This window comes from Ascidiella aspersa, chromosome 4, assembly GCF_963924565.1.
Source record: "Ascidiella aspersa chromosome 4, kaAscAspe10.2, whole genome shotgun sequence".
Taxonomy (NCBI): Eukaryota; Metazoa; Chordata; class Ascidiacea; order Phlebobranchia; family Ascidiidae; genus Ascidiella; species Ascidiella aspersa.
Genome location: NC_139450.1, coordinates 19,100,851 through 19,113,163, shown reverse-complemented (window position 1 = coordinate 19,113,163; position 12,313 = coordinate 19,100,851). Strand labels below are relative to the sequence as shown.

Genomic DNA, 12,313 nt, shown 5'->3' with positions numbered 1-12,313 from the left:
TAAGATTCAATGTCAAAAGGATTTAAATATAATGAAATATTAAGACTTTTACAAAAGGAAATGATTTAATTTTTGAATACCACTCAGGGCTGCTAAAATATTGTTAAGGGGCACAATGAGCTTTGGATCCCCAATTGAGAATCACAACATATATTTTTTAATTTCACCACACCAAAGTTCATAGTATAAACCAGTGGTCGGCAAACTGTGGGCTGCGTCCCAAATGTGGGCCACAGAGCCATTTTTAGTGGGCCGCAATTTACTTTTGAATAGTTTAGTGTTATCATGTAGTTCTGGGTTGTGTGATAGCCCTACATTTGTTGCACTGAAAAATTGGTGTGGCTAAGAATTTTTATATTGTCTATGCGTGGTTCAGGCCCGTTTGCCAAATGTGGCCATGAGAGTGCCTGTCAAAACTAGATATATTTTGCAAACTTTAACTATATGTAAACGCAATTTCTTTTGCGCCTTGCTTGTATCTTCTTCGTTTTATAGTATGTTTTACATTATGGCATGTCAGCGTTTTCCAGCATCAAGGCACCTTGTAACATTTCACCTTTTCTGTGAACTTAGACACATTAATCCAAACCAAGATTAACGTAGTGCATTTCTTCTTGTTACGTGCGAACGTTTTACGTGATTGCGGGTGGTGGAGATGATGTAATGTCAATGTTTTATGCTTTAAGTACACGTCTAAGGTAAGCGGTACGCCAACTAAAATCAAACCATGTTTCTTAAATTACTTTGAAATCTATTCAGCCAAAAAGCGATATTCTATAATTTCTTTCGTCGTGTGACTCATTTTTGTATCCTTTAATGTGCCATATGTCTTGCATATACTTTTAATTGAAGTTTTGCTATTTTAAAACTAATTAAACTGAATTTTAGCTTCATATTTGCGCATGAGTTTGTTTGAGAAAAACAATAGTTTCTAATTCTAATACCTCCAACTTAAAACTTATATTCTGACACTGTTTTCTAAGTGGTTTTTATGTAGTGGGCCTTCAATAGATCCAAAAAGAGTACTTTGGGCCGCTACGAAAAGTTTGCAGACCACTGGTTTACAATCCGCTCTCAAAAATCTTAGAGTTTATGGTTTAATACAGGAAACATTTAGAAGTCTAAATATGCTGCAAAACATATTTTGCTGTTATTTCACCGTACCACTGTTTTTTGCCATATTCATTTATTACTTTTTGGAAACAAAGTTTTTTGTAAATAAATCTATGCTTACTGTATATAATATTGAAGCAAAGAAGCAAAAAACAAAACAAAATTATGTCAAAAAAACTGTTATATTATATGAAAACTTATCCAACCTTGCTTCAGACAGTGCAAATTTTTTTGATCGGCAAAATAATTCTTAGGTAAACAAATAGAAAGACTTGAACACCAGGCACAAGACAAATCAGCAACACATGCCAAACAGGACGTATAAAAATTACAATCATTTGCAGTTATGGGTGAGTGGTATGGTTCCAAAAATTCATAGTTAATTGATTGAAACATGTCGGAGTTTCTAAAAAAATAAAAATAAAACAACAACAGTTTAATTGAAAAACTTTATAAACTTAGAAACAAGCAAATGAAAAATACCTTTGGGTTTTCCAGGATACTGTAAATTTTCCACCTTTCTTACTGGAAAACTTAAATGTAATTTTGTAATATAACCTAAAAATAAAACATAGGGAAAACATAATTAAAGGCAAAAAAATATACATTAACACTTTACTTACTTCTTATTTGTCGATGTCAAAATCACTTTTTTTGTATTATCACCTGAAATATTTCCAACGGTTATATGCAATGTGATATTAGATGGTGAACTATCAGAGCTTAAGTACAAATCTCCAACACCTAAAATAAATATTGATATAAATAATGACAAAAAAGTTATTACCAAAATCTTCCACTTACCATTCTTGCAATTATCACGTTGTAAATACCAAAAACTAGGATCTAGGTAAATATTTTTATGTTCCCCCGTAATAGTGCTTAAGGTGACAAGCTGTCACATTTCTATTTTTAAAAATAAACTTCTCACTACTTTTTCTGATTTAGGAATTTAAGAAGCGCGAAGGTTTCCCCCAAACCCATTTGAACTCCAGTTACTGATTTAACAATTTAATTTTAAAACTTACTGTACCGATTTGGGAATAAAATATTGCTTTCAAAGTAACTCTATTGTTCTGTTGATTGTTCTTCATTTATAAAAGAGTGCGAGTCATCTAAAAGATGTCAGGGGACCGCCACATACAATTTTTAGAAAAGGTTGAGAACCACTGCTCTAAATGTTTTAACCCTACTACCACCTAAAAAATTATTGGTATAAACCAGCTGCATAACATACAGTGATCATGAGTGTTGTTATGACATTGAATGACTGCAGTTAAACTGTATTCAAATCACTTGAAGTCTTTGGGGCAAAAAGACTTGGGACTTAAAATTGGATCGTTTGACTTTTTTAATATAATTCTAAAACAAAACAGTATAAATCTCATGGTCAACACAAGTAAAACTGTTTTTAGTGTTTTTTTTTAACGGCACATTTAATATACATAACATGAGCCGGACATAAAATAAATTCAAAGAAGTTTGGAAAAACATAGAGAAGACTTTGCCAGAACCAACACTTTTTTGTTAAATTTACTGATTTCGAAGTCATTCCCGATCACTTCAGTCACTATTTTATTATGTTATACCAGTCAATACTTTAGGTTGTCATTTTTCATTACTGTCAGACACAAAATAGGGAAATTCTTTAAATTGCAAATTCTAACCAACAAATTTCTGGATTTTTGGATACGTCCCTGATTTGAGTCATAAACTATGACTATGAAATTCTCACCTCCTATAACTGTAAACTGCAATCTTGAAATTGATTTAAGGATATGAAGAAAACCTTGAACTTTTATTGATGATGGATATTCCACATGATCTTTTTTAAATTCCAGTCTCCCCTGAAAAAAGTTCACCTAAAAGCAGCAAATTATGGTAAATATAAACTGCAATAAGTATTGCACCAGAGAAACGAAGGAAGATGATATGCTTCGCACAAATCTGTGAATCATCTTGTCCTACCAATTTCTAATTTATACCTCTACAACTTCGAACAAGATCAATGCATTATATGTTTTTTTTCTTGGTGCAAACTTATTCAATGTTAGTTGTTAAACTATGCAGCCGTTGGAGTAAATGGCTTACAACTAGCTGAGCAAAACATCTCAATAAATAAATAATATGTCATGTCTCATTCAAATAAAAAGTTTGACAATTTAAACCTAATGAACACAATTTTTTAGTGCTTTGCACTCACTGCCTCTAAGTGAATATTTAAATTTGAACATTTGGCCACGATTTTGACCGAAAACAGCAAATTTCTTAAGGTTCTATAAATATTTTTTTTAAATCCTTGATCCTCAACAGAAGAGGCTTGGGTCACGAGATTTACCATGTTTAATGTTTTTCTAAATTTTTAGTCGCTTAGAAAAAAGGTTGGGAAACACTGGACTACAGCACATGTTTAACTAATGAACAAAGTATTGTGTAACACCTTGTTTACAATAATGTAAAGAACCCATCGGCTAAATGTGGCTTTTTGGCAGTCATTTTAAGTAAACTGAATCAACATGTTGCAACTAGAATAATTAAATTCATTAAATAATTTAGATATTTTTACATTGTTTAAATTGCACATGAAATTGAAAATAAATACCTCGTCAGGAGAAACTGAAGCATCACTAGCATAAAATGTCTCCACATTAAATCCAGGTGGTATATTGTTTTTTAAACACAATGATGTGTTGTTGATCATTACATTATTGGAAACACCCCACCATGGCATACCACTTTCAGTGACACCATATTGACAAAGGCCTAGAAAAATACAAATTAATATGTCAAACAGACAAGGAAAATCTACAATTTTATTGAATTTAAACCAGTTATCCTTTGTTGTGGTGAAGGTCATTATTAATGCATACAATGTTAAAATCTATTTCTAAGTGATATAAAACTCATTTTGAATCAACTTTTTTATTTTGCAGGTCAAAAAATGCAATTAGTTCAGCCATAAAAGAAATCAATTTGCCTTTAAACCTGAAAGAGTTATCGAGACTACACAATTGCAACACTCAGCCTGGCTGCCATCATCTAAATCAGTGGTTCTCAACCTGGGGTCCACAAAGAGGTTTTAAAACACTAAAATTGCCGAGTTATGCTCTTAATTGGCAATAAAATGAAAATGAAGCCTCCTGTTCCAACGCATATGCACCAAAACGAGTTTCAGCTAAAGAGATAGCTGAAAAACATCTTCTGCACAGCTATGAGCTAAAAGGTGAATGTTGGAAATATTAAAGGAAATAAAATAGTTGTGACATGGCTCATGGGGGCACCATACATCCATTGTTCTGTCACAGTTTCTGATGCTCATATTTAGTGGGTTTTATTTGGGAAAACTAAGACCAATAAATAAAACGAAGTGCTAGTTTTTCTGTACGCAACCAATAGGCTCTGCTGTTTCTTTAGTTTAATTGTATAGGTAATTTAATTTCGGCTATACATGGAGGTTACATTGCTGCCAGGTACTGTATATTAATATTTGCAGTTTGATTCCAGGCGGAGTTATAAACCTAACTGTGTTTTGTGCCTTGTATTAGCACCAACTGCCATAAAACTGAGCTATGTAAAGAGACAATAAGAAACAAATAACTCTAGTTTTTAATGCACTCATGCAGTACACTCAAAGGTAAAAGTAAGAAGAGTTTTTACAGTGGAAACTTTGCACCATTTCCACAGATAAAAGCAATTCTTGATAACATGAACGTCACGGGTACAACAATATACTTTAGGTGACAAGATGTCACAGATCTATTTTTAAAACATAAATTTGTTATTACTTTTCTGATTTACAGGAATAAAAAAGGCCCCTCCTTAAAACAAGGTTGGACTACAATTAGCGATTTAAGGTCAATTTGGTTTAAAAACTTCCTGTAGTGATTTTGGGAATAAATTATTGCTTTCAAAGTAAATCTATTGTTCTCTTAATTGTTCTTTATTTTATAATGGACTGCGAGTCATTTAAAAAGGTGTCAGGGGACCACCACATTTTAAGTTTTAACAAATCAATGTTCGGCAACATACAAAGCCTACTTCATTACATCTAGTGATCATAAGTGTTGTTATGACATTGAATGACCTCAGTTCAACTGTATTCAAATCACTTGCAGTCTTTGGGGCAAAAATACTTGACTTGAGTCCTTCTCACAAGTGGCTGTTAACTAGGTAATGATAACCAACTTGTCTTGAACAGCATCTTATACTTACAAAATCTTAATAAGTTTAGGTTTCAACCAGTCCATTCATTTTTTTTTACAATTTGTTAAATTGTATATAAGATTTTTTTAAACCTGGTGATGCAATATAGAACATGACAAAAACAATTCAAATAACAAGCCTTATGAAGAGTGCAAAAAATAGCTTATTACAAATATACATAGAACATAAATTGTTTACTTGCTGATGCAGGTTCTTCAAGTGGGTGGCATTTAGCATCTGCCACACACCACCCACAATCACGGGCATCCCAAGAGTATGAAGAATTCATAACAAATCTACAATATAATAAAGGAAAAAAATTACAATTCGACAAATAATGTATTTGTTGAAGAAACTTAGTCATGTTTACTTACAATCATTTGTAATGATCACAAGGTGATTTATATTTAACTATGTTTTTCATGTGGTAACACTGTGTTAAAACATATCATATCTCAGAGCAGGGATGGCGAACCACTGACCCGCAAGTCATGAAGTGGCCCACCACAGATATTAAATAAACACTTGTCTTACTAGATTAGAAATACAGAAATGTTATCCACCATTTTCAGGAATCGATAAATGTAAAAAAACATTTCTCTGTTAAATAGCAATAAATAAATCAGACCTACCCAATCTGTTGGTTGTGCAAAAGTGTTTTAGGAGTGACGAGTAGGCCTACATTAATTGCACTTCAACGCTTGCAGAAAAGCAGACAACTAAAAGCATTTCGTTTATCGCTGTAAAATGTAAAGGGTGGCGATCCTTCAAGGGAAATTAAGAGCTTGCAGACTGAAAATTCTGAGGACCCTGGTTAAACCATGCTGAAAAGCTTTCTGGTGAACTCCTGAAATCCCATATAAAATTCTAATGCATTTGCTAACTATTTAGGTTCTTAATATTCATGGGATTCCAAATTTGGAAACTGTCCAAAAACCTTGAACTACCAACCCAGACAAAATAACACTTAAAACGACCTAAGGTCGTGTTTGTGACTCGCGCAATGAAAAATTTCGTCATCCCTATCTTAGAGTGTTAACAAACATTTTTTTAATACATCTAAATATATATTTACAACACATGTGTTTACATCTATATACATCAGAGTTGGTTAATTATATGACATTAGTTGAATTACATATTCAATTAAAATTACTATGTTTATAGTAATTAAGTTTAAAAAAATAATATACAAATAGAATTACTCAGTCTCAAAAAGAAGGAATTACAACTAGATGGGGTGTTCAGTTGTGGTATATTTTGCCAGAGGGTTATAGTGGGTGCCACTATTGCCAGTTAGGTATTGTGTTGTGTTACCAGGAAAGTAATTGTGTGGTGATATATATTGCACCAAAGCGCATTGTGTAGTTAAACTATATTCTTTCAAAAGGTGTTATTCGTCAGGGTGCATTTACCTCCATTGTTTCCTCTAATTTTTTACCACATGTATAGGTGTCAAGTCACTGGCAGATTACGTAGCTAGATTTCAGCCATCCCTTTAAATAAACGATCAACATGACACATTACTTTCTTCTGCTGTAACAAAAATCTTGCAAATTCTACAAAATTTACCGGATGTAAAAAATATAGTTATTGTAAACAATACTATATTTATTAACTCAAAAAAATAATAAAATATCAAAGTCTGTCTGTTTGAAATGACCATTCCTTGTAGGCTTTCTTCAATAGGACCTCATTTTGTTCTTTCATTTATTTATCTGTTTATTTGAATTTAGCTTCAATACAATAATTTGGGAACTGTTTAATTCCCACATAGCTACACAATAACTATTTTTGTCACTTTTTTCTAATTCGCACCTGACCTAAATCGGCACTTTATTTATTCACACAAATCTTTAAAAAATTATTTTGGTACTCTGTTCTTGATAGCTGAATGTAATTAGTTTTGATCCTCGCAAAGCTTGAAAATACAAACTTTTAATTCACATTTGGTTCAAACAAAACTAATATTGACACATTATTTATCCGAACGTACATCAAAATAAATTAATCTGCACAGTTTTTATTTACTTAAAGCTCTTATAATACAACTTGGGCACTTATTTATTCTTGAGAAGCTCAAATAAATTTATTTTGAAACTTTTTTATTCTTATGCAGTTGGATAATTAGGTACTGAACATATTATATTTAAATATCCTTATTTAAATAATTTCTAATAACATACTCTTTACTAAAGGATGTTCATTTTTAAAATATATAATTGTGTATCAATTCAAGTTGTTTCTAACGTAAAGGAATGTGTATCAACGTAATTATTCAGGACATTTGCAATTAAAACTTAAACTTGTCACTCGTAAACCAAATACATAAGCCAACTTCATCCAAAATACAGTTCCAAATGTACAAGTAAGACATAGCTCATGATTTGACAGTCATATTTATCAAACTTATTCCTATTACTTTATTACTCTAATAGAAAATTAGTTTGTGGACTAAAAGTTTAAGAACAATGCACTATGGTTAGGAGGGAATGACCTCATAACCCCTTGATAAGCACCTGATATTCATTCAAAAATACCACCACCAAATCGATATATATTTCTAAAATTTATAGCTGTGTTTGTCATAACTTGTAGGGACACATAAAATTAGTATTGTAAATATCTCCAAATAGAATTACATGAATAACAGCAATTAATTACATTTAGCTTAATTACAGATTGTAATTTACTAAAAAATACCTTTTTATTGTACTGCATATTGGACATCCACCCAATTTTTCACAAACCCCATTGCATGGTGATATCTTCAATTTACTACAAGTTTTGTTTTCGTTTTCCTTACTTACACAAAGATACTTTTCCATGCACCAAGCACAACGATTGTCTTGAAGACAAGTCACTTCCTCTGTATACAAACGGCACACTACTGCAGGAGATAATGATATGGCAAAAGTTGGCAGTTTGTATACAAACAATTGATTAGAGATAGCTCCGTTATATCCACCATGAACAAACAAAAGATTTTGACCACTAGAAGCTGAGGCATGCAAAAATCGCCCACTCGGTGCAACAGGTGCCAAGGGTTGAATCCATTGGTGGCATCGTAAATTATATAAAAATAACTGGTCATTATGACATGACTCATCTTCATTGTGTTTGTGAGTGTTTCCACCATAAATAATCATATAGTGACCAGCAATGTTACCTGTGTGAAAAGCCCTTGGCGAAGGAGCATTTGAAACAAACAAAGTGTACCAATAATTGTGTGTTATGCTATAAACATACAAGTGGTTAGAACGAGGTGAGAGACGAATTCCTTGAAATCCACCAAAAACAACTAGACTTTGAGAGAGTTTATCATACACCATACTGTGACCTGCTAATCTTAACTTTGATCTTCTAACTCCAGATATACCATAATTGATCAACTGCCAAATCTTTGTTTTCCAACTGTAGCGAAACAAATCAGATGAGAAGGCATCTCCAAGAGATGTTTCTGTTGTTCCACCAAATATATACAAATAAGTTTCAGACAAAATTTCAACAACAGAAGAAGAATGCTGACAAACAGGTGGAGGGAGAAAAAAATGGCTATTTTTTAAATTTGACCATCGATGTTCAGATATATTGTATATCCATAGTTCATTACTATATTTTCCGAGATTGATTTTACCTCCAAAAAGAACAAGATAATCATGTAAATTGTATCCGATATGATCCAACTGAAAATATTCAAAGAAAATCAATTATTTTTCTGAAACAAATTAACATAAAAAATAGTTTGAAACAGTAAAATGACTATTAAAGCTTTTTCCAAACAAGCTTTTTATAAAATTCATCCAAATAGCAGTAATAACTGGTAGGTAAAACCATAAAAATCATATTAATTTATTACACATAAAAACAAAATAAAATAAAATTTAATTAGTTATGTGGGGTCCATTGTTGAATATTTTATTTTTGAAGTATACTTTTTGTTGAATATATTGTATCACTATTGAATTAAGTCCAAAGAATTGGGTATCCCGGTGAAATACTTGGTAAAGAGAATTACTGGAGTCAGCAAAGCAGTTCATCCAGCACTCATAAATGAAATCTTATGTGAGCCAGTGGTTCTCAAACTTTTTAAGAATCGGCATATTTGAACCCTTGTAAATTAACTGCTAGGCCAGCAGTATAATACAAAAACAAATATATAGCAAAGCTTAAATTATTATTAATTATTAGAAGCACTTGCTAATACAATTTGTGTTTGAGGTATTGAAAAAAAATGTTTTTCTTTTGCATTTCCAGAACTACCCCAGTTTGAAAACCACTGTGATGTACGGCCTTGGGTTTTGTACACTTCTAAATAAATACAGAATGCCCTAGGCAAATTGCAAACATCTATTTATTAAAAAATACATACAAGGTATTATGCCTATTAACAAATCTAAAAAAATCTGGTTGGGATTGTGCACAAAAAGTTCCATCTTACAAGGAGGTCACCATTAGCTTTGTTCACTTGCTAATCATCAATGATTACAATCACAATGATTTACAAGCTTACAGTGTGAAAACATCTTGGTGGTGGTTTGTGCCCGACTTGCACAAGTGACCACCGGTTGCTTGTAAAATTGTATGTGAGTAAATCATCGCAATTAGCCGTCAAATTGTAACCACCAAACATCCATAAATGGGGTGTAACAAATACTGCTGCATGGCCAGCGAGGTGAGTTGTCACTTGGTCATCTGAATAGTTGTGAACAATGCTCCATGTGTTGACACTGTTTAAACCTTTATCATTCACTCCACAAGTTGCTCCAATGTATCCATTTTTACACTTGCATCTTTTGTCACTGCTAAAATATTTTAGTTAAAGCAAAAAATCATTTGGTAAGTACAAGGTAACAAGAATTGCAAAATATTAAAGACCTAGCATATTTATTGAAATAGGAAATAATTGCAAACTACCACCATAAAAGACACAATAAATACTGTTCAATACATTTGTTGACATCAGAGATACACAACTATCTGAAGCAAAAACAAAGTTAGAGCTGAGCTTGATGCTATAAACCAGGCCTGCATGGTTAATTCTGCTGTTTATTTCAAATTAGCTGGTATAGGATAACTTTTGTTAAGCACATGTTTTCTAGCGAAATGATTCTTAGTGCCATTTTTCTCAATAAATACCAGGCACATTGCGTGACCATTTCAAAGGAAGTGTCACATGATTAGCAACCTAAATCACCTAAGGGGTTTTGGGGTGTTGTACGAACACCCCCAATCGGGTAGGGGCGTAGGACATGAATTTTACGTTTCCTGCATTATAGACGCGGAAAACGGCGATTATTATGTTTAAAACTGTCTGTTCGTCGCTAGAAAATGCAACACCTCGTTGACGCATTCAAGTCACCTGATTTCAACTGCACGCGAAACGCTATGGAATTGCAGTTTCAGAATGGCCTCTGGGATGTATCAATCACAAACTGTTGCACTTCGTTGTCAGCAAAATTAACGATGCTTAGCAAGAAACTTAGTAATATTTGTAGTTGGATTTTGCCGATTGTATAAAGTGTGCAATGACTCTGTCTGTTACAACAGCCACGTCCGAGCGCTCTTTTTTCGAGATTGAAGCTAATAAAAACATGCTATGGAGCGACCTGCGGTGAAGAGCACTTAACCGTCTTAATGCAAATGAATGTACACCAGGCTATAAAATACTCTCCGTCGATGATGTTATACATGAGTTAATAACAAAAAAATCGAGAAGAATAAATTAATTTTGTTTTAAATGCCTATTGTGGTAGCTTACACACCTGTTTTCTCTACAGAGTTAGGAAGTCTGTTCATTTCAGCAATCAAATATCTTTCGTTATCAGGCCTGTTTGCGATGCTAAATGCAACAACAATACTAAGCGGTGATTAGGAGGTGGCGACAATAATCACCAACATGTTTTCCATGCCAGGTGCAATGTTTATGATGTAACATCGCAGCAATCACGGTTTTAGTTTTGTGATGATTGTTTACTTAGATTTCAAAGGGCGCTTTGCTCCTGGTCATGTTCGAAGCAGTTATCATAAATAAGACTCTTTTGCCCCATTTGAAAAAAATGTCCACATTCTAATTGACTTGTAAACAATCAAAGATGTTTATTGCTAAAATTGCAACTATAGGCTAATGAGGTTTATTATTTAAATTTGTCGTTATTAACTTTTGGGTAAACAATATTAAGTTTAAATGGGTAACCCAGTTGTTGACGCCTTTGGAAAAGTTTGTTAAACATGCAATGCAACAGCGATAGGACATTTACTTTTTGTTATTTTAGAAGTTGTTTGTATTACAAAATTATAATCAGTTACTGCAGTGTTGGGTGACAATATGTTTAAAGGAGAGTATCATTGGATACTAATATTTGTCAGTATCTAATGCTACGATTTCTCACATTATAGCCTATATACTTGTGTAACTACAGCAGATATACAATTAACAGTTAGTCCTTTGTAAGCGGGTCATTGTAGTATCTTACCTTTTAGCGGTAAAAAAGCCAAACCCTTAAAAATGTATGTACAGTAAATATTTTACTATAGTTACTTTTGATACGAATTAAACCCATTAACGACGCAAAAAATTGAAACTATCCACACAGGTGCTGCGGCGCACAGTTGGACTACCTCTTGTTTGGGTAACTTTGCGAATAAATAGTTTGGTTGTAAATTTACAACTAATTTATCTTTTTTTTTGACCAGTAACTAGTGTTAAGCAAAATGTGGCATTTTCTTTCTGACGTTATGTCTTTTTTGCATTTACTTGACGGCAGTGTTCCCGCTAAGCGCATTTGTTTTTGCGCATTTGCGCAAAATTATGGGCACTTGCGCACTTTTTATCACGGAAGTGCGCAAGCAAAAAAATAAAATAAAAGTTGTTTTTTTACTTAAATTTGACCTCCAGTCGTCTTTTGAAGCCCACATTATCACTATTTTGCAAAGATTATTACATATAATACCTTATGTACCCCATTTTTGCTTCACGAAAGTTTCGAAAAAGTGC

At 32.8% G+C, this 12,313-nt stretch overlaps 1 protein-coding gene across 1 annotated transcript in view; it reads right to left on the bottom strand.

The window, feature by feature from the left end:
* The window catches only part of LOC146148562 (multiple epidermal growth factor-like domains protein 8), a 59,956-nt gene that overhangs the window by 35,637 nt on the left and 12,006 nt on the right, over positions 1 to 12,313 (bottom strand). The window contains exons 5-12 of the mRNA XM_083388068.1: positions 9,830 to 10,118; positions 8,020 to 9,002; positions 5,515 to 5,612; positions 3,716 to 3,876; positions 2,849 to 2,975; positions 1,737 to 1,857; positions 1,597 to 1,671; positions 1,320 to 1,519 (exon numbers count right to left, since the gene is read on the bottom strand). Of these exons, the coding sequence (XP_083244194.1) occupies positions 1,320 to 1,519; positions 1,597 to 1,671; positions 1,737 to 1,857; positions 2,849 to 2,975; positions 3,716 to 3,876; positions 5,515 to 5,612; positions 8,020 to 9,002; positions 9,830 to 10,118 (2,054 nt within the window). The remainder of the gene's footprint in view (positions 1 to 1,319; positions 1,520 to 1,596; positions 1,672 to 1,736; positions 1,858 to 2,848; positions 2,976 to 3,715; positions 3,877 to 5,514; positions 5,613 to 8,019; positions 9,003 to 9,829; positions 10,119 to 12,313) is intronic.